General features: G+C 42.2%; 3 protein-coding genes across 6 annotated transcripts; 2 read left to right on the forward strand and 1 right to left on the reverse strand.

Moving 5' to 3' along the window:
- Positions 1-1,003: 1,003 nt before the first annotated feature.
- Positions 1,004-5,576, reverse strand: si:ch211-191a24.4 (uncharacterized protein LOC100150331 homolog). 4 transcript variants are annotated; one of them, XM_037115745.1, is made up of 4 exons: positions 5,438-5,576; positions 4,864-4,991; positions 4,252-4,370; positions 1,004-3,513 (listed from the first exon to the last, which is right to left on the reverse strand). In XM_037115745.1, exons 2-4 carry the CDS (start codon positions 4,962-4,964, stop codon positions 2,855-2,857), a joined length of 879 nt encoding a protein of 292 aa, XP_036971640.1. In that variant the 5' UTR covers positions 4,965-4,991; positions 5,438-5,576; the 3' UTR covers positions 1,004-2,854. The 4 variants fall into 4 exon arrangements, with proteins under 4 accessions (XP_036971640.1, XP_036971641.1, XP_036971642.1 ...); XM_037115746.1 differs by having other exon boundaries at positions 4,864-4,972; positions 5,438-5,574; XM_037115747.1 differs by having other exon boundaries at positions 4,864-4,975; positions 5,438-5,567.
- A 1,731-nt stretch (positions 5,577-7,307) lies between these two features.
- On the forward strand, positions 7,308-9,647 carry c11h8orf82 (chromosome 11 C8orf82 homolog). Its single transcript, XM_037115749.1, has 3 exons — positions 7,308-7,669; positions 7,763-7,811; positions 8,854-9,647. Exons 1-3 carry the CDS (start codon positions 7,505-7,507, stop codon positions 9,348-9,350), a joined length of 711 nt encoding a protein of 236 aa, XP_036971644.1. The 5' UTR covers positions 7,308-7,504; the 3' UTR covers positions 9,351-9,647.
- A 2,498-nt stretch (positions 9,648-12,145) lies between these two features.
- naprt (nicotinate phosphoribosyltransferase) lies at positions 12,146-22,456 on the forward strand. Its single transcript, XM_037115744.1, has 13 exons — positions 12,146-12,532; positions 14,529-14,656; positions 14,742-14,824; positions 16,118-16,248; positions 16,419-16,534; positions 17,214-17,410; positions 18,235-18,375; positions 18,519-18,603; positions 18,691-18,771; positions 18,874-18,976; positions 19,506-19,663; positions 21,641-21,748; positions 21,901-22,456. The coding sequence occupies exons 1-13, from the start codon at positions 12,286-12,288 to the stop codon at positions 21,985-21,987; spliced, it is 1,665 nt and encodes a 554-aa protein (XP_036971639.1). The 5' UTR covers positions 12,146-12,285; the 3' UTR covers positions 21,988-22,456.
- The last annotated feature ends 601 nt before the right edge of the window (positions 22,457-23,057 follow it).

Raw genomic sequence — 23,057 nt, forward strand, 5'->3', positions numbered from 1 at the left:
ATCAACAGCCTGCAAGAACGATGCTGTTGCTCCAGATATGGCACATTAAAGCTCGACTGAAGTTTGCGGCTGGTCACATGGACAAAGAAAAAAACCTTCTGGAGGAAAACTCCAGATGAAATGTGGTCAGATGAAACAAAAATGTGTTGCTTGACCACAATGAGCAGCCACATGTTTTGAGGATAGAAGGTACCTTACCCCCAAGAATGGGGGAGTGGCTAAAATCCAGCAAGAGGACAGGTGAAAATGGCCAAGAGGCATTTAACCAAACATCAGAATCGCTGTATGTATATTTTTTTTTGCCCAGCAGATTTAATCATATTTTCAGAAGAGCTATAATAAATTCAGTATTGAACCACACTGAACCAAGTGTTCCACACATTCCATCACAGAAAAATGAGAGCTGTAGAAATCATTGGAACTGAAAACTGCCATTATAGACATTGTCTTTACAAGTGTATGTAAGCTTTTGACTGTGACTGTAGGTCTGTCATTTTTTCTGCTCATCGACTAATAAATTCATCTCTTTTGATAATAAAAAAACAGTTGCCTTTCCAGTACAGACCACTGAGATAATTGTCAATTAAGTGAACTAACCACTTTAAAAGGTCTTCATGAAGAAAAAAGGTTAAGAGCTACACAATGGCCAGCGGCAGCCTCTCACCTCTCTTGGCTAAAGTCACGTTGTCTTGTTTGTGCTGCTGTGATACAATCGCTGCATTGTGTTATCTGACATGGTAAAATTAAAAGCGGGGTAATTACCTCACTCTGGAGAATTTCTTTTGTTGGTAATTAAGTCTTGACTGAACAGCCCAACAGTTACATCACTGCCGTGTCCTTTTTTTGTATGTGTGGCCCATTGTGTGACAGCAGAGAGGGGACGTACAGCAGTGATGTCATGGCTGGAGAGGACAGAGAGGGACAACAGCTGCAGGACACTGGACAGAGCTCTGCTGCCTCCTGCAGGCTGTTTGGTTAGCAAACAGAAAAGCCTTGAACAGAATCACAGTGATAGAGTTTTAATTTGAGGAGAACAATTCAGGTACAGTTTCAGTATCAAAATCTTTTACTTAAAAAAGTCAAACTGTGATATAAAAACATTCATTAAAGTAGTTTACAGGTTAAACACATTTATATAAATCACACACAATCACTAATCCGACATACGAACAGTCCCTGTCCTCCCAGGTCGGACCTGTATCACAAAGACAGCTGAAATTAAATCAGTTTAAAGTCTCTCTGTCAGCTGAAGAGGCTGGTCATTAACCGGTTCCATGTCCTGATCCAGTCATAAGCACATTCACATAAAATTAAAAGCTTATGACATGCGGCATCATCAGAGCCATGACTGGAGTATTAAATGTGATGGTGGGTGAAAACGTAATAACACACAATTTTACGACATCAACAAAAACTGATGTTAAACCAGGTCAAATATACACAATGTAATCACAGATAGAATGTGATAAAACAAGCTAAAATACCGTCAGGCTGTTACTGCTGCCAGAGGTACAGTACCAAATGGTGCATGTATAATTTTAACAAATCAACACAATGACATTAGGTGTTTTTTTGTCTCCTGTTATTTGGCACCCCCTTTGTGGGCATTTGTCATTCTGCATTGTGCAACACCTGAATAATTGATTACAATGTTTCAACTAAGAAGGGGTAAAAATGCAGGCTGTTTAAAATTCCCAAGAATCTTGAAAGGTTGATGGTTGGTTGAAGAACCAAAGCTATATCATTGGAAAAGGGGCTTAATTGAGTCTAAAAATGTAAAATAATCAGCCTCATGTTTTCCTGAACTGTAGCAATTGAATAGAGGTATCAAAGCACCAACACTGTAGGGAAGGTAAAAAAAAAACCTTTAAAACCATAGGCAGCTGTCTACTATAGCAAGTCTGTTTTCAACCCATCCTGGACATATGGTTGTGCAAAAAAGGTTTCCTCTAGCTTTAAAATAATTTTGGTTCTAAAGAGCAACTGAAAGCTTGTGTCATGGTGCTATATTTTCTTTTCCAAATTCCAAACTTTTGTATTATCTTTCAGACCCGTCCCCGATCCACAGAGAAAGGTGAGGCTCTGGCTAGATTTAAAACTGTGACAGCTTCTATTACTTTTGCTCTGGCTACAGTTCTACTGTTTTTTACAGCTCCATATGTATCATCATAAGCTAAGAAAAAGGGATGCACAACATGGATTTTGCAATGTATGCCTACAGGGTAAGAAGGGCTGAGATGATGGCTGATTTAAAATTCCAGAGCAGTATAACAGTAAAAAAAAACAAAACAACTGCTATACCGATGACAACATGAAGCCGACCATATAAACATCCCAATATTGGGCTGATATATACTGTACATTCTACAAATATTGCATCATAAAGTCAGACACATGCTTTGAACCCTGACTTGTGGGTGAGCCTCACAGGAAGAGATGGCAGCAACTGTGAATAATTCATTATATATTATGATACATCCATGCTCTGTTTTACCATCATCCCAGGCTTTGACTATGGATCAGAGTAAAGCAAAATGTTTTTTTATGTAAAACTCCAAAAAAAACATGACAGCTAACCTCGACCTCTCAGGACCTTTATATTGCTCTTCATTACTCGTCACAATACTGTAAACTTGTATCCACTGAGATCCTGTAGGAATAATGCCTCTTGTTTTCCAATGATTTGATCGGTAATTAGGCTGGTTGGATCAGTTTTGGATCTGATGCTTCAGAGCAGATTAGCACTGCAGCCCAAGTTTCCACTGTGATTTGATGCCAGAACCCCTCAGTTAAGCTCACAGACAGCTGTGTACCCGCTGATCTTACGCGTGATACAGCCCCCACATGTTCATCCTCACACAGAGGTGGTGGCAGCCCTCAGTGGGGCTCTCTGTGGCTGGGAGCGACCCTGCTGTTTTTCTGCCTCTCTGCGCTGTCGCTCCTGCAGGTAGCGCTTCACCCCTCTGATCGTCTGGATGGTGAGCACCGTGCCGGCAGTGTACAAAATGGCCGTGATGAGCCCAAACAGAGCCACGGCTGCGTCCGCCCCGCTCACATCACAGTTCATCCAAGTGTAGCCGTTCCGAGCGTACAGCCTCTCACGCTGCTGACACACGTCTGTGGAGTTGACCCCGATGATGAAGTGCAGGTAGAGCCCCACAGCCACCACGTAAGCCACTGCGCCCACTGCCTGAAACACCAGCGCTCCATACAGAAGCTTCCGGGACATCCGGTGGGGCGGTTTGCTCCCAGCGACAACAAACAGCAGCGAGAGGACCCCGAGGGTCAGGCTGAAGGCGATGCCACCGTAGATCCCCGGCGCCCTCATCTGGCTGTACTGCATGTCCAGTTCTCGGACCTTCTGCAGCTCGGTGCCCTGCAGGTTGAAGTTGGAGTTGATGTCAAAACCACCTAGTCCACCCATGGAGGACAGGCCTGACGACACCATCTGAGCTGCAACCACGCAGATCAGGACCAGGGCGTTGGTCAGGACAGCACAGATTAACACGATGCCTGAAGGGAGTCGACACATGGAACAGGTGAAGAATGACATTTCAAAATCGGACACGGTCAAGGCACAGTTTCTGTGAAGACTGGCCAGCTGTCTTTGGGCCCCACAACACAAAATGTCTTGTGTTTCCTGTAATATCTAGAACTACGTTGTTTGGACATTTGCACTATGTAAGTACAATATTCAACATTCAGTCATTAACCCCCATGCTGATGGAAAGTTGGGAGACTGTCGGGAGTTTCACAGCAAAACAGTGTCTCATAAACCACTGAAGTAGCTGGGTTATGACTTATGAAATGTTTTTAAATTTAAAAAACAACCCCCTGCACAAAATTACTCCCCACAGCTTGTCCAGCCGAATCCAAGCCGTATTTCATTCAACCTTCAAGTCTCACAAAGATATTACATGTACAATTTGATGAAACAGAAAGAAGCCACAATCTGAGAAGCTGGAACCAAATATATCAGATGACCTGTTAATAACATTCCTTGAGGATCAACTCTTTTGTTACTGGGCAGATCAGAATGATCAGTAGCATGTGGAGAATCTACAAGTGTTCAGCTTTCTCCTTTACCAAAGGGCCACGTTACTCTGTGTTTTAACTGTGAGAAAAGAGGCCTGTAAACAGCAGAGAACCGGTCTGTCCAGTCTACACAGAGGGAAGGAGTGAACACTGAGCTGTAATGAGACTGAAACCAATGTATTCGACCCAGATACTTCCACTCTGCTTGTGACTCACCTCTCCTGGAGCAAATGTTTGTACATTTGGACTCATGATGCTCCACTCGAGGGACCTCCCGCACATGTCTGGGAGGAGAGTCAGCCTCTCTGGGGTAGTAAGGGGGTCGAGAGGAAGACCTGGAACATAGAAACACAACCTATTTTATAAGTACTCCTGTAAAATTCCTAAAACCAAATTGGTCCCCAAAAATAATGTGACACATTTAATTTGACTTTTATTGCACATCTATGTACATACTTGTATATATCCCAGTGTGCCTAAATCGTGAAAATTGTAACTGTTAGCAGCCCTAGAAAAAAAATATTTGTTTTTAAGAAGGTGGAATCAGAGATTTTTCAATAGTGGACAACTGATCAACTAATCATTGCAGCTCAAATTCTTACTTTTTATTAATTAATTTATTTATTTAGTTTTTTTTTTTACAAATTCACAAATGGCCGAAAACAAGGGAAAAAATGATTAACACAGGGAACTGAACCTAGTCTCGCACAGACATTTACCTCTGCCGTCCAATCATTTATGGACTCAGGACAGCTGAATGGTAAATGTTATTACAAGGAAACAGGAGGATTTTTTTTTAATCATCTAAAGGCAGCAGATGAACCACACCTGTCAGGTGATGCCCGCCTGTCATCGCGAGAGTCTCGGTTGTGTCGGTGGTCTCCGTTTCTCTCCCGGTGCCCCCGGTTGGAGCGGGGCGGCTGGCTCATAACGTGACCTGCTGACCCAAAGTGATACTGTTCGGACACAGAAATAACCTTTGAATGACACAAAAACTGTTCAAGTTATTGTACAAGAAATGACAATTCAACAGCGCCACTACCAATTGTGCTTTACAGATACTATCTTAGTTTTGAAATGCTAATTTCAAAGAATCGACCAGGTGTACTTCCTCGAGGAGCCGTTGTCGTTCGCTTTACGTTAGGACGTCATACACTTTAAGTAGCATAAATGGCGAGTGCTATTAGCATTGTTTTATAAAGAAAAACTAACAAATAAGGCATTTGGCTCAACAAGGAAGTTTCAACGATTCATGCCAAGCTACACTGGAGCAGGTTTGTATGTAAATGGTCAAGAAGAGGGAACATTGCCCGTATGGTACGTTAGCTGGTCTCATTAGCTATAACTCTCTGATGAAGTGAGCAGAATTAATTCAACAGTTAACGTTCGAATATGAACTTACTGTGAATGTACGTCGATGAAAGAGCTCCAAAGTCCGACTATAAGTGCATTATTGAATCTTCTCACCCTCCTGTGTGTCAGAGTCCAGGAAGACACAGCTCCACCCTACCTGGAGAGGAGGAGGAAGGCGGAAGAGAGACAAACAGGTTCAGGTAGGTCGGTGCGTCCCTCGGTCACAGCTGGAGCTCCACTATAGTCACTGACGGTCTTTGGATGAAGTTCAAGTCATTACCAGCTCGTCTGAATCAGCTGCTTTGTGTGCTGGTAGACCCAAAGAAGCCTCTGTTCAGACTCTTGTTTTAGGGGCTGTTGGTGGCCTGTAACATGAGCAGTCTGTCTGTCTGTCTGTCTGTCTGTCTGTCTGCTGTGTGCTGTGTTGCCGAGGAATGTTGTTATTTATGTGTTTCTTTTCAGACAAGGGATTTGCATGGAGCTCCCTGAAGAGCCCTGTTGTGGCAGCGCTCTGCCTGGAATGAACTATCACACATTCCAGTGGTAGTGGGAAAATGTTGACATACTTTACATCAGCTTTCAGGCCTTGAATGCTATTAGAGACACATAACCTTGGTTCCGATATGGACATGGGAAAGGATTTATTTCTGAACTAAATGATTTATTGTGTTTGTTATGCGACCAGCCCAAGTTCAGGTTGTGTGCGTGCAACCCACGAGAAGGTGTTCGACGCCTTCAGCCAGAGTATTTCATGTTGATGGTTGTGTATTGCAAGTGTTTGAATAAAGAAACGAGAACCTGTGTTCAGTCCTCTGTTCTCAGGAAATGACCATGACATCAGTTAGTTAAAATGTAAGCTGTTCCTGCCATTTATTGCTCATTAATTCATATTTTCTAAGTCACTGTATTGTCGAATAGCCCTGTGACATTCAGGCAACTATGAACTCCAACAAATAGTTGATTAATAAACAGTTCAACAGACAAAATGAAATGGCACCTATTTTGACAATAGATAATTCCTTTAGGTCATTATTCTAGCAGAACCACCTGTGCTGGATGAAAGATTCAGATCCTTTACCTCCCACAGAGCAAAAACGTCCCCAAAAGATGGCTCAGTTAGCCATGGTGGGGTATTTGGAGGACGACTGGTGTTTTCACCACTAGCACAGGAGCTTTAGACCTGGACAGGTCAGGACTAGCTGGTCAGCAGGCTAACTTGAATAGATACCTTTTCAACACAGTACCTATACAGCATAATGTCAGAACTCTCATATTTCTTCACCTTCTGTTGATCATTTAATTAATGTTTTCAACTAAAACTCGCTTGTCTCTTTCGAAAGGTTCTATTTAAAAATGAAGCAGTAGCCATAAAACACTCTATTCAAAGAATGTTTAAGGCTATTAATGTCTTTACTTACTGGGTATTCTGGTTGCCTTTTCTGTAATTTATAAAAACAAATTCATTGGTTTATGTTTAATCATTTACTTTTTTTGAAATGTTTTTTCTCTGTGTGTCTGTATAAGTCACCTGTAAATCACTCTGAATTGCACTAACCATGATGAAAGGTGTTATACAAGTGAAGTTTGATTAATTGAGATGATGATAACAAGAGTCTGTAACAAAAGAAGAAAAAGTACATTTGAAAATGTAAAAACAGGGAAAGTAAAGGAAAGCACCTTACTCAATACTAAATGTACACTTGAATGAGTTTTGGTATTTATATATATTTTCTTCATTTTGTTTGCAGATGTTTATTCATAAAAATATGAATTATTTTGATTACAATGAAAGAAATGTAGCTTTTAAAAAACAATTATTTGATCATTTTTATGTAAATCCTCACTTTTTTATCTTCAACATATATTTTATTTGTATAATACAAATAAAAGTACCATCAGAGTCCAGTAGGCGGCAGCAGTCTAAAACTGGCGCAGTTGTAGCATTTAAATCCTTCCGGGCTGATCCTCTGACGCAGGTGTAAACAAAAACATGAGGTGAAAGCTGAGCTTGTGTAACTTCGTGTTATAATAGAGCGGCCGGCTGAACACAATTTTCGTCCTCTGTGTTTTCGTGTTTATTCGGGAGCATATTCACCCTCTGTGCTCATCCTCCGCCATGTTGTTCCTCCGGACCGCGGCTCTCAGCTGCAGAGGTCTGACCGCTCGACGCAGCCTGCTCGCCGGCTACACCGCCTCCAGAACCACCGCTGCATATATCCAGGGCCAGAGTCCGGAACCACGGATCCGAGAATACTTCTACTACATTGACCACCAAGGCCAGGTGAGTGTTTCACACTGACACAGCTTAAAAACCTTTTTTTTTTTTTTTTTTAAGATTCTCTACTGCTAACATGTTGGTGTTTTTAACTTACAGCTTTTCCTCGATGATACGAAAATGAAGAACTTTGTCACCTGTTTCAAAGGTACAAATGAACTCACACCATTTTACAACAACAAAAATCACAAGCATATAGACTTTAAAGTCTGGGACTGAAATAATCACGAGCTCACTTAAATCTAAGCCAGCCTAAATGTGTGAGGTGCAGTTTGCATTAGCAGGATCATGACGTGTTTGAGTATGAGAACAGAATATATCGCTCAGTGAAATATGGCAACATGACAGCCAGCAGATGAAACCAGCGGTTATCATAATGGTGCCAAAAACCCCAGAGAGGGTCGAGACTAGACTGTGTTTCCTTTCAACATCTGGCAGCCCCAGTATGAAGCCATGACCCACACATCAGTTACTATTTTTTAAACAACACTGTCACATTTGAATAGTTTGTACACGTATTGAATAGTATAATAACATGTTTAAATAAAACAGCATGACATCAGGGTTACTCCTATTATCATATGTCCTCTAAATGAAAAATATGGCTCAGGTGCTGCATCTAGCATTTCTGTTCGGGGCCCCACCTGGGCCAAATAAATGTCAAATCAATGTGGTAATGCTATGTAGTGATTTCATAATAATGATAATAAAGAGGAAAATGCTTAAGAATATACACTGTATTGCATTGCAGTGTCTGCTGAAATAGTTGGACTTTTAAAATGTGACACACTCATAATGTCAAGCTGTGAAGATTGTGTGTTGCACAACGCTGTCAACAAATCCCATGGCAAGACCTGAATCATAGATGTCTGAGCCTCTCTGCTCTGAACACATTGTCTCCTACTGAAGATACAAATCTTGCCAGAGTCAAAATAAACTACAACGTGTGTGTTCATGGTAAAGAAGTTCATGTCACCCATTGGCTTAGACTTTAGATACACACAATACTGTTAGTTGTTTTGTTGGTCTTAGTTGTTTAATGGAATTGGATCAGGTAGTGACGCAGGACCATCCTCAAAGCCTTTAGAATGTCAGGGGGGATATTGTGCTTTAGTGATGTGGCATGTCCCCAAACATAAATCACAATAAATCAAATTAGCTCCTTGTCATCTCTGTTCCTTTGTTACCAGATAAAAAGTTCCTGGTCTTCTTCTTCAGTCGGCTGCGGTCAAATCAGACGGGTCGTTACGAGGAGGACTTCCCTTACATGTCCCTGTGTGGAAGGGAGAGGAACTTCCTGCGCTGTGATGACCGTCCTGTGGTCTTCACCCACCTGCTGCAGAGCCCCGCAGGATCTCTGGAAGCTATGAGAGATCAGGAATTGCTGTCTTACTGTGGCGGGGGAGAGAAGCTGTCTGTTCTGTTCCGCCCTGAAGCACTGTACATGCATCCAGTCAGCGGGCGGGTTTACCACCCCTGCCCAGAGCAGGGAGGTGGTGTTGGCCTGGTGCGGTCGGCTCTGGCCATCGAGCTCAGCCCGTTTTTTGTGTATGCTCAGGAGGACAGCCAATCAGGGCAGCCTACACACTTTCTCTGGGGGGAACAGAAGCACAGACTGACCAATGAGCTTGCAGGATTCCTCCCCACTTTGGAGGGGGGCAGCGGGCAGCAGGGAGAACTCCTATAATGACCACAGCTGGTCAGAGGTGTACCATAGAGTTTGAAAAGCTTTCGTATGGCATGTCTAGATAATCTATCAGTGTCTATACTGACAATGAGAGAAGACAGCCAGTTTGTCACAGATGTGATCACAATGTGACTGTTGGAGTTTGAATTCTTGGCAGAGGTCCCACAATCCTAATTTATGTGATATGCGAGAAGTGGACTTTTGAATTCACTGATGATGTAGAGTGTTTGATTTGCTAAACAAACAAAGCAGTGTCTGCTTACAAACCCCTCATTAAAAGGTTGTGGTTTAAACACATTCTCTCTTCAGATTCCCTCGATTAATGTCAAACATGTTTATGTTCCTGGATAGAGGTGGAAATAAGAGTAACTCACAATACAATACCATCACAGTACGTTGCCTAGGTAACAGTAGTATCACAATACAGGAATTCTGTGATACAATACATCATTCATTCAATACAGCTGTGAGACTCACTAAATTAACTCACAAGTAACTCACATTTGTCACACTTAATGTTTCACAAACAAATTTAGATATGTGATAAGTCAACACAAAATGCAGTTTTTAAATGAAGGGTTTTTTTATTAGGGGGGGATCCAAACCTACATGGCCCTGTGTAAAAAAGTGATTGCCCCCTAATCCTAACTAGTCGGGCCACTCTTGGCAACAGCAACAACTGCCATCAATCATAACTTGCAATGAGTCTTTTACAGCACTTGGGAGACATTTTGGCCCACTCATCTTTGCAGAATTGTTCTAATTCAGGCACATTGGAGGATTTTCAAGCATGAACCACCTTTTTAAGGTCATGCCACTGCATCTCAATAGGATTCAGGTCAGGACTTTGACTAGGCCACTCCATAGTATTTCTTCAGCCATTCAAAGGTGGACTAGCTGGTGTGTTTTGGGTCATTGTCCTGCTGCAGAACCCAAGTTCGCTTCAGCTTGAGGTCACGGAACAGATGGCCGGACATTCTCCTTCAGGATTTTTTGGCGGTCAGCAGAATTCATGGTTCCAGTTACCACAGCAAGTCTTCAAGGTCCTGAAGCAGCAAAACAGCCCCAGACCATCGCACTACCACCACCATATTTTATTGTTGGTATAATGTTCTTTTTCTGAAATGCTGTGTTACTTTAACGCCAGATGTAATGGGACAGACACCTTCCAAAAAGCTCAACTTCTGTCTCGTCAGTCCACTAAGTACTTTCCCAAAAGTCTTGGGGATCATCAAGAGGTCATCTGGCAAAACTGAGACAAGCCTTTGTTTTTTTTGCTCAGCAGTGGTTTTCGTCTTGGAACTCTGCCATGCAGGCCATTTTGGCCCAGTCTCTGTCTTTTGGGGGAGTCATGAACACTGACCTTAAGTGAGGCAAGTGAGGCCTGCAGTTCTTTGGATGTTGTTGTGGGGTCTTAAGTGACCTGTTGGATGACTTGTCACTGTGCTCTTGGGGTAATTTTGGTCAGCCAGCCACTCCTGGGAAGGTTCACAATGTTTTCTCCATTTGTGGATAATGGCTCTCATTGTGCGTCACTGGAGTCCGGGAGCTGGAGAAATTGCTTTATAACCTTTTCCAGATTGATAGATCTCAATCACTTTCTTTCTCAGTTGTTCCTGAATTTCTTTGGATCCTGGCATGATGTCTGGCTTTTGAGGATTTTTTTTGGCCAACTTGACTTAGTCAGGCAGATCCTATTTAAATGATTTCTTGATTGAGAACAGATGTGGCAGTAATCAGGCCTGGATGTGGCTAGAGAAACTGAGCTCAGCTGTGATAAACCAGTTCAGTTCCGTTTTAACGGGGAGGGGGGGCTAACCTACACAGGGCCATGTAGGTTTGGATTTTTTCCCCCTTAATAATAAAAACCTTCACTTAAAAACTGCATTTTGTGTTTACTTGTGTTATCTTTGTCTTAGATTTAAATTTGCTTGCTGATCTCAAACCTATAAGTGTGACAAACATGCAAAAAAAAAAAAAATCAGGAAGGGGGCTAACCCTTTTTCACGCCACTGTACATATGGCCGTTTGTAAGCAAACATTTTATTAGATAATGACCTGAAGCCCAGAGATCCCAAATTAGCTCAAAAAGTCATTATTCACACCCTTTTCAAGATGACATCTTCACTGTAGCTGCAAAGATAAAAACATTAGTGCACATCCTGTCTGAAGTGGGTGCACGGGCTCGACCGCACATCACAGATGGAAATAACATCTTTTCAAGTCAGTGTGGCACCTCAAGGGTTCCAGAGACTGTGATTACACCGGATGAGCTGTATGTTCATTGTCCATTTTATGTTTTGCTGTGAAACTCCACAACTGTTTTGTGGACTGTGAAACTCTGACCTGACCTTTCATCAGCATGGGGGTGAAGAGATAATGACTGAATCTTCATTCAAAACGTCCTCACTGTCTTAAAACATCCTCACTCCCAAGGTCTAAAACTCAAAGTGGTTTTCACATGAGATAGCTGTTCACACACACTCACAAAGAAGATTCAGTCATTATCTCTTCACCCCCACGCTGATGAAAAGTCAGGTGAAGTTTCATAGTCCACAAAACAGTTCTGGTTTTGAGTTTGACAGCAGAACTAAATGCTCTAAACAGCTCGTCTGGTGGAATCCAAGTCTCTGGAAGCCTTGAGGTGCCACACTGACTTGAACAGATGTTATCAGTGAAGATGTCATCTTTAAAAAGGTGTAAATGATTTTTTTTTTTTTAAGTGAATTTGGGACCTCGGGGCTTCAGGTCATCATCTAATAAAATGAAGTGCAGCACGGTGTGTGCGCACACACGGCGGCCTGCCTCTGCCTGCCTGCCTGTGTGTCTCCGCTCTGTTGTTGCCCCGGTAGCGGCGGGACTCAGCGGTTGTTTGGAGAACTGCAAGTCCCAGAGATCTCGGCATCAGTGAACCTGGGACCAGGACTTGGATAACATGGCAGCGCCGTCCAGCAGCACACGCGGGGTTATGGAGCGGTCTATCCGGGAGCGGGCCCCCCCGCTGCTCACCGACCTGTACCAGTTCACCATGGCCTACGCGTACTGGCGGGCCGGCCGGCACCAGGAGCCCGCCGTGTTCGAGCTCTTCTTCAGGGACAACCCGTTCGGCGGCGGCTTCTCGCTGTTCGCCGGACTGCACGACTGTCTGCTGTTCCTGCGCAGCTTTCGCTTCACAGACGAAGGTGAGAGAGTCGACCTGGACTTCGTTACCTCCAGCTGTTACTGTTCAGTCAGCAAACTTCGCCAAATCAACTCCGCGACATGTTATTATTATTTTTTTTCCCATCAGATCGCTGTGACTTTGTTCTCTCTCAATCTCTCGACGCATTCCGTTGTGTTGCGCAATAGTTCGCCGTGCGAGCCCCGTGAGGCTTTCAAGAGAAAACGTGAATGTCAGTGGAGTATTTCACTGAACTTTGGCATTTATCTCTGAACTTAAGCACACAAGAATAATTCCTAATCTCTTAAGGATCAGGACGTGAAGCAACACCGCACACAGTGCGCAAAGAGAAGGTTTGTTCAAATCCGTATAGAGTCAAAACATAGAGAACAATCAAACAGTCTCAGAGGTTGGTGGCAACAATTTGTAATTACGAAGAAATGGTGAATGTATAGTTTATTAAACTTTACTTTACTTTATTTTGACGGACAAAACAATGCTTTATAAGCCATATTCTACATTTGTTAAAGATGCATTATATGGATTTTTTTTTTCCGAGTAGATACCAATAATAAACAATGTAGTGCCGTCAAGGTCACTGCGACAGTTACACTTGAATGTGATTGTCTTACATTTTTGTATTTTAGAAAGAAGTTTCTAAGCTGTGGTTTATGCACAGCAGAGGGCAGAAGTGAACAAGACTGATGATTTAATATTCTTCTTCTTCTCCGTGTTCATTGGTGGAGCACAAACTGGCTGTGAAGGTGCAAACAGCCACTGGTTGGAGTTCGTAAACGCTGCACCTCCCGAGTAAATGAAAGCAATTTATTATTGACTTTACCAATATCAGTCTGAAATGTGTCGTGCCCCCTGACAGTATCTTTAAGGATGGATATGTAAAGTGTGTCCTTGTTTGTTAACAGTGATATAACTATTAACTAAAGTTGAATTAACTCTAAAGGTCCCATTTATTAACAGTGGTGATTATAAAGTGTTGCCTGGCTGCGTCTTTCTTACTTGTTTTTAAGCTGTTAAGAGGGATGAGAACTAAAGATACTTTGCTGTTGAACAGAGTAAACAGATTCCATCCTCTCTATTACTCCATTACAACCACAAGTCCTGTATTGGTAACTGCACTTCAATAAAAGTACAACTGTAGCTATAGTCAGCAGTGTATTTAGGTCGGATTTTAAAGTAAAAGTAAAGTTTTTTTCAAGCCTACTTATGTAGTCTTTCCATAATTATGTATTCTACTCAAATTAAGTGCAACTGAGTAAGTTTAAGTACTTATTTATTTTCCACCATTGTAAGAAACAGGTCTCATCACAGTCACACCAGAGAAGTCTGATGATAACGGCTGGATTAGATTAACTGTACAGAAAGTTATTAGATGAAATACTGTTATTGTGTGTGTGTGTGTGTGTGAACAGCTATCTCATGTGAAAACCACTTTGAGTTTTAGACCTTGGGAGTGAGGATGTTTTAGGACAGTGAGGACGTTTTGAATGAAGATTCAGTCATTATCTCTTCACCCCCATGCTGATGAAAGGTCAGGTCAGAGTTTCACAGTCCACAAAACAGTTGTGGAGTTTCACAGCAAAACATAAAATGGACAATGAACATACAGCTCATCCGGTGTAATCACAGTCTCTGGAGCCCTTGAGGTGCCACACTGACTTGAAAAGATGTTATTTCCATCTGTGTGTTTGTGTGAGTGTGTGTGTGTGTGTGTGTGTGACTTGGTTTTAATGTTTAGGCTTAGTTTAGGATTATAGGCTGAAGGTTGGAGTAGGGGCCCAGGAATGCATAATATCAGCAAGAGTCCTCACAATTATAGAACTACAAGTGTGTGAGTGTGTGTGTGTGTGTGTGAGGGAGAGGGAGAGGGAGAGGGGACACATGTAGGATACATGATGCTTGTGTAAGAGCACACATGTACACACGCATGTAGAATGTCCTCTGCTGTCAGTCTGACTGAGTGAGCTCCAGCTGTTCCTGTTGTGTTTTTGTGGATCCAGATGTGGAGTTCCTGCGCTCCGTCCTGCCCCCTGCCACAGACCCCGCCTTCTTCCAGTTCCTGCGAGGCCTGGACTGCTCCGGCGTCACGCTCCGCTCTGTCCCAGAGGGCACAGTGGTGTTTGCCAGGGTGAGCTGAAGGTCAAACATCAGAGTTCACCTACAGGGCCGTCAGGGGGGTCAGAGGGACTAACTTCTATCTGAAACATCTGCAGGTCCCTCTGATGGAGGTGGCAGGACCGCTGGCTGTGGTTCAGCTGCTGGAGACCAGTTTACTTTGTCTGGTCAACTATGCTAGGTAGGTTTAGTCTTCTTCGTGTAAGAAATCACACACAACACAGGCTGTGTCATCTTTGAAACACTGAAACTAGACAGTAACTACGATGCCGTTTTTAAAAGCTGCCATTTATTTTTCTGATAAAGCCGAGTAAATGAAAGTGGACCGTGCATAATCACAAGCTACTTGTCCAAATATATAAATGAGTAAGCATGCAGGGTATAAACAGTTACAGCAACAACACTTGATCTGCATTTCGACACATTTTCCCACAAATTTGAGCTCAAACAGCAGGATAGTGTTGGATACAGCAACTCATCCCTCCCAGCAAAACGTTTACTTGTCCCGGACAAGTCAATTTTTTTTTCAGAGGTTTTGAATCTGATGTGAGCTAATACATTAACTCAGCCAAGGTTAGCCTGAAGTCTGGCACATTCATTCACTGTTTTGTTACCAAAGAAATGAAATGAAGACTCTTTACACAAGAGGACACGCCAGCTAAGTCGATGTGGTTTACAAGCAAATTTGCCATGTTTAGTTAACTGACAGACTGAGACAGTAATAACAGGGTGGAACCTTCAGCTGCTTCTTCAGGTTATTAACTGTCATTCTAAGTCTGGAATCATGAGAAGCTGAAACCAGTTTGCAAATGAGTCAATCAGTGAATCACTGAGAGATTCAGCGCTCTATATTTGGCACTGAAATGTCAGCAGCTACAGCTGAGGTCACCAAGGTCATGTCCTTCCTTTGTAATGGAGTATTCCTGGCTTTATAACTCTTCCTGGTTCACCCAGGAGCCATTTGCAAACAAATATACCAAATATTACTAGGAAAAGTACATAAACGGATGCACAAGGTATTTAAAATATTTATGAACACTATGAAATATCACACACTGTGGTACTGTCATGCAGAGACAAAAATTATTCTCCTCACATAAAGAAACTCACTTTTTTGTTGTTTTTTTTTTTTATGTTTCCTCAAAATTGAATAACAAAATTAAAGCAACACCATGTAACTATCTGGAGAAAAATAGTTGATTGTTCACCATCATCACCAGGTTGTCCAGTGTTAACTTTGGGTTTGCTTGGGTCTGATGTCAACCTAAAGCATCAGTATTTGACAACTTGAGTATGAAACTGAACAACATTTTTTTTCTCCACAATCACTTTAAAAGTTCCATAATGCAGCTTTTAATGGAAGTCGAAGCTGATGGCTTCAATCATGCCTCCTCTTTTAGCCCAAAGTGTGTGTTTTTCAACGCTGTCTAAAAGTTTGGCTCCAACCTGTTTCTGCCGCCTCTCTTGTCGTCAGCCTGGTGTGCAGTAATGCTGCCCGTTTCCGCCTGGCGGCCGGCCCCAGGAGGAAGCTGCTGGAGATGGGCCTCAGGAGGGCTCAGGGGCCAGATGGAGGACTCACCGCCTCACGATATACACACATCGGAGGTGAATGTTGTGTGTTCTGTCAACCATTCATACTCTGGTGCTCACCGTGTCAAAATCCTCCATTTTTGTAGCTGTGAACAAGAGGCCCCGGAGATGATTTCAGCTTTATTAATAATTGTGAGTGTGTCCTAAGTTTTCCTCAGAGACTGACTACAGAATCTGCCTTCCAGGGTTTGATCTCACCAGTAACGTTCAGGCTGGTTTCCTGTTTGGGATCCCTGTTGCAGGGACCATGGCACACTCATATGTCACTTCCTTTACCTCCCTGGAGGAGGTCTGGCCACAGGTGAGGAGAACACCATACCTATATGTTTATCAGTTAGATTGTCATGTTATTGTTGGATAAACTAGTTGGATATGGGACAAACCATTACGGGAGCTTGGTCTTGTTTATGTGCAGCTGTGCAGTCAAAAAAACACTGGTGAAGAGTCCAGTGAGGGATTGTGTCCATGTCAATACTATGGCTGGGGCACCTGCACAGAGGGTTGTGGGATTAACCTGCTGTCTGCATATCGTGTACATGTAGTGGTGTAACATCAACATGTAATTTGGAGATCTACAATGTTTTTTGTTTTTTTTTTAACTAGAACTCTTAAATTTCATGCTAAATACCAACATGATATTACACTAATTCTGTATTTCTGAGAGCTCTTCAGTGGCTGAACATGTAAGTTGTGGACAGAAGTTAGTAATTCAGTTTGTTGGTTTGGAGCCTAATTGCCAAGAATGTGTCATCTGACTCCTTAATAAAATAGAAGCTCGAGCCTCCCTCAGTGATCATGCGGGGAAAGGCACTGTGTATTCTGCAGTAAGGTTGTTGAAAAAGTTTCAGATTTAGAGGAGAAAATGTGAGAGAGGTGACATCGCTATTGCTTTCAAAGACGCTCTGACACGTGAGACGTAACCACTGAGCTTTCATACGCAACACTCACTTTGAATACTTGGTCCCTGTTTTATGTTCCAGACTCTGGTGGCAGTGAGTGGGGACCCTGATCCAGTCGACTTCATTTCGCTAACAAAGGGCTGGTTGAGTCGTGTGTGCGAGCTGCTGGGAGCGGAGCCGGGGAAGATCCGTGAGGGCGAGCTGGCTGCCTTCTTGTCCTACGCCATTGCCTACCCTCAGAACTTCCTGCCTGTGATTGACAGCTATAGTGTTGGCTGGTAACTAGTGATATTCATGTCTGTCTCTTGATGTTTGGCAGCTTTAAGTTAAGATTTTTATCATATGACATAAATCTGCCCGACCCCGAGGGTTGGTAACCTCAGGAGTAAACTAGCTAAACTACCCATTTGTCTCCAAATAAAATGACTCCACTTTTACTACTTTAGGCTAAAATGAACTGATAATACTTCTGTAGAATTTCACATGCAAGACGTTTACTTTGAATTGAGAGCTCTCCACTAACCATTAATTCTATCGATTAATCTGATTATTTTCATGATTAAATGTTTAGTCTGTAAAATGTCTGAAAAAAAACTTTGAAAAACATTCATCACTGCTGCCAAGGAAATCAAAGTGATGTCTTCAAACTACGTCTTTTGTCCAACCAATAGTCTAAAACCCACTCTTCATCTACTGTCATAAATAACAAAGAGAAGCAGCAGATTATATTTAGGCTTGAACCAACAAATAATTTTATATGTTTGCTTGAAAAATGATTACCAAAATAGTTCTTCATTAATATTTCTTTTGGATGTTAATAAATTGACTAATCATCGCAGTGTTGTTGCACTAAATTATATTGAAATCAGGTTTATGAATGAATGAGTCTTAGTGAAACAATTTGGTGGAAGCGTTCAGTTCTTCAGAGATCCTCACGTGACCATCACTACAGCTAACTGCACCGAAGCTTTTCACACAGTCCAAGATGAAACACGCACTTCAGCTGCAACTAACAACAAACGTCAATATTGATTAACATGTTACTCTTACTAATAGTGTATGCATTGTATGATGAAATGTGATGATTTGTGTGTGATTGCAGCAGTGGTCTGTTGAACTTCTGTGCGGTGGCCTTGTCTCTGTGTGAGCTGGGCTACAGACCTGTAGGAGTTCGTCTGGACAGCGGAGACCTCTGCAGGCAGTCGGTTGATGTACGTCGTGTCTTCAGACTCTGCAGTGAGCAGTGAGTGAGGTGCCATGCTGTGTGTGTGTGTGTGTGTGTGCATTAGTGTGTCAATGCAATGAGAATATACCTGACACCTCCAGTTGTCTGATTGTCTGTTCTTCCTTGTTAATGTTCTCCTGTGTTTCTCTTCCTCTCTACAGTTTCTCCATCTCTGCCTTTGATTCTCTGATCATCGTCGGGACCAATAACATCTCAGAGCAGAGCATGGTAGAGCTGAACAAGAAGGTAACTGACCAGTGAACATGTGGACTGTTTATGATGAAGTTCACTGTGTCACCTTCTCCCCTGACCTTCTGTGTGTGATTGTTTCAGGAGAATGAGATCGATGTGGTCGGTGTTGGAACACATCTGGTCACATGCACCAAACAGCCCTCGCTTGGCTGTGTGTATAAGGTAACAATAAACTCACTTAATTTTCTGACATTTTCTTAATTTAATTTACTTCTCCTGTTGTGTTAACATGTATACGGTGTGATGTCTGGCTGTGTGTGATAGCTGGTGGAGGTGAGGGGGAGGCCCAGGATGAAGATCAGTGAGGACCCACAGAAGAGCACTGTCCCCGGGAGGAAATCTGTCTACAGGTTGTTAGACGCTGACGGTGAGAATTCATCGTCACTAAAAAAAAAATGTTTTGCAAGTGCTAAAGCCTTTACACTCTGGAGGTGTTTCATTGTTTTTTGTCAAAAACAGATATTTACTTGCACACAGTAACGATACAGGTTGATTTTTCTGAACTTTCGCATCGTGAATGAGGCATCAACCGCTCGTGTTGTGTGAAATAGACATCACAACTCATGATAATGGCGGATCTGTTGATTGTTTATGTTGCCATCACAAAATTCTGAAGACAATAAAAAAAATCCACCAGACTACAAACGGTCATTTTACTTTGCAGAACTCAGGAGTTGATCAAGCTTCTATCAGTAAGATTGTTTGTAACTGGTGTTTAAGCATATTAAGTCATCACTATGTGTTAATAATTTTGAAGCAAAATATTCACAGATGAGTATAGCATCACGTTCCTGGAGTGTAAAGGCCTGTAAGAAGTGGCTTTACAAATGGATGTATTGTTAGCCTCACCAGGTTGCTGCTGTACCTTTAAAGGTTTTCCTCTGTTTTTCTTGCAGGCCATCCTTTTATGGATCTGGCGTGTCTCGCTGTGGAGTCTTCTCCAGAGGCAGGAGTCTCTCTAAGATGTTTCCCTCTGGGCTGCGATGACTCGCCTGTCTCAGTCACACCAGCTCAGGTCACCTGCCTACGTCAGGATGTGTTTACCAAAGGCCAGGTGAGGACGGACCGGACTCGCAACATAAACTAAATTAGCAGCTCATTTCCTTTCTATCATCACACCCGTATTTCTGGGTTATCATCTAAGAAGGGTCTGGTGTATGGTAACTGTCAAGTGTGTGCATCAGCACCCTTGTTGAGCTTATTGGGAGAACATAGTCTGCAGTTTGGATTCAGCCTTTTTCTCTCGCTACACTAATACCATAAAGCACACCGGAAACAGCAAGTTCAAGACTGCTGTTTTGAGTTGTTAGTAAAGTGTTTAATGCACATATACAGTGATGAGCCTGGTTAAAGGAACAGTTCACTCTAAAAGGAAAATGCTGATGGAATGTCAGGTGACGTTTTGTATTACAGAAAAACCTTTCTGGAGCTGAAACAACTGAAGGAGATGGGGACCTGTTTTAAAATGCAAAAAAAAACAACCAAACAAACATAAAATGGCTCCATACCGATCATAAGGCATGAGTCAACTCTCCAGAAGCCCTCAAATTATTTGAAGAGACGTTACATCCTCGATGTGTGGTAGAGCTCCTGCACCCACTTGACACAACTAACCCTTTTAGCTTAGCTGTACAATTTTGGGTTAAAAGAGGGGGTAAATAATGTCTTTTCAAATTAAAGTGTTTCGTTGTGGAGCTCCAGAAATGTTTTGTGGACTAGGAAACTTCACCCCGGTTTTCATCGGCATGCAGATAAGGAGATATGACTAAATTTTCATTTTTGGTGAACTGTTCCTTTAAAAAGCAGCAAAAAGAATTACTTCCTTTGTGTGGTCCTTAAAGGTCCCATATTATACTTCTTTTTCCATAAATGGTTAGTGTGTCTGAATAATGTTAGTTTGTTCTATGTATTGTTACAGTTACTACCATGTAGCTAACAGCTAACAGCTAGTGAAAGCTGTGTTTGTCTCCAATACAGTCTCCAAATTCTTGGACACTGTCGCATCGTCTCTGTCTGCAGTCTGCACACGTTTCCAGACTATTTATTGTGACAATCAAGCTCCATCGCAATTTTATTAACATTACACTCACTTCAGACTCCATTGCATAGCAGACTGAAGCGGTGCTAACTAGTTAGCCAATTTCCAGCTGACTTTACCATATTTGTAGGCAACTGTAAATACTATCAAACTGCAGTGTCACTTACCTGTGACTCAGGTGCAGTTGCTGGGTCCGGTATGGTTGGGACTGATCCTTTTACACGGGTCAGAGTCGAGGCAAAGCCAGCTTTGTACTGACCCTCGTTACTGAAATGTGAAGTGGTTAGCACACACACACAAACTTAGATGAACCACAGCCGGCATGAAACACAACCACTGTCTCTTCTGTTGTTCTGTAGCTGGGACAGAATATAAGCACTTATGTTGATTTATACTACCAACAACAGAGCTATTTGCATGTATAACTCCAAGCCACGACATTGCGAAACACTGCTATCTTACCACTGGACACACCGAACTTCACCTCGGGGATGAACGCCCCCCTCTCAGATATCTCCTATCACCGCTCAGAGGAGGCCGGCCTATGATAATGACTCCTTTCATTATGTAACGACAGGAGCTGAATCTGAACAGCCTGCAGGAGCGCCGTGTTACCAGTGGGTGGGCTGCAGAGACCATGCAGGAATCGCTTGTTTTCCTCATTCAGGGAGTTGGCAGGCTCAGAGAAAACGTGTTTTTCATAATATCGGACCTTTAAAGTAAAAGAGGGGTCAGAGATGATCTGTATGGAAGATAAAAGCTAAAGTTATAAAAACACGAGTCCAAAGAAAGTAACAATAAACCACAGTAATAACAGCTCCATACAACAACAGCGATGGCATCTATTTATACTGCCTTTAAATCCTTAGAGAATCTTAATTAAAAGACAGATTACTGTGGTTTATCATGAAGTGTGTTTTGAAAAGGCATTAAATGAAAGAGACAACACTGCAGGACCGTGTAGGAGTTTCTGAATGTCTCCTACTCTTCTAGGTCACACACCCTCTGTGCAGCGCTGCAGAAACTAGAGCAAAGGTCCAGAGCTCCCTCCAGACTCTGCACCCTCGACACAAGAGGCTGCAGGAGCCGGACACTTACATAGTGAGTTTCACACACACACAAAACACAAAAACAGGATCCAAATCTGGACTGGATACATAATGTCAGAACATTTGATCTCCTCATAGACAGAAGAGCGACTACTACTCTATGTACTGATTTCTTTACTTATTTTTGGCGTTTTCTCCCACCAGGTGGCGCTGTCAGAGAAACTCCACAACCTGGTGACAGAGATTCGGAAAGGAAGCTCCAACAACAGCAACTTTCTGTTAGCCAACTAAAGATAACCTCTTGTTTTTGTCTTTTTATTGAAACTCTTTTCAAAAGTGCCTCACAGTTTGCAGAGCCTCTTCCTAATGAACCCTAACAGTGTTAACACCATACTGTCCACAGACAGGAGAGCACACTGTTATGTCCCGCGTCTTTCAAAGCTAATGTCTGTAGAGCAGTAACTTTACAAGGATTTTATAAGTTTAAAGGCCCGACAGGGACACATGGAAACAAATGAAACCTGAGTATCCATCCAACATGATGTCTTTTTTCCTGCTCATTTTGAGGAATTGAACACGAATCTGGCAAACAAATTAAAATGTTGAATAACAACTTTGGAGCAAAGTCAGTTGCACTTTTGTGAAGGGCAGATCAATGTGGATGTTTAAATATGCTATTAAATGCTCCTGACTTCTGTTCTCTTTCTGTTTTTGTGTGATCAAAATGTCAAATAAAAAGACACTCACTGTTAAAAATCTACACAGATTTCAACTTGTCAGTTCTTTAAAATGGAACAGTTTGTTTTGATCTGTTTTTAATACACAAAAAAACAATTTATAATGTTTTCAGATTGCAGTAAAAGATTTGTCTACATCAGTTAAGAGGGTAAACCTTCATTCTTGACTGTGGAAACAACAATTTGAAACAAAAAAACTGAAGTTAGGATGCATTTATTCGTCTTTTCGGGAAGTTTTAACCACATCTTGGTGTCCTCTTCAGTAAATAGACGGCTCCCTTTGGTGTGATATTAGCTCTGTTAAAGTAAGTCATAGATCAGTTAAAGGGATACTTCACCCCATAAACAAAAACACATATTTTTCCTCTCATCTGTAGTGCTATATATCCACCTAGATTGTTTTGGGGTGAGTTGCAGAGGTTTGGAGACATCAGCCATCGAGATGTGTGCCTTCTGCACAGTAATATTGTTTGATAGAAAAAAAAAATAGTACCTGTATGAAAGTGCTTACAACAAGATCTGTGGATTATCTTGAGTAACAGGATCATGATTTCTGTGCCATCTAGTTTCATTATATTTCACAGAGGATCATCATGTTTTTCTTTAACCGATCAGAATCAATTG

Source organism: Acanthopagrus latus, chromosome 11 (genome assembly GCF_904848185.1).
Source record: "Acanthopagrus latus isolate v.2019 chromosome 11, fAcaLat1.1, whole genome shotgun sequence".
NCBI lineage: Eukaryota > Metazoa > Chordata > Actinopteri > Spariformes > Sparidae > Acanthopagrus > Acanthopagrus latus.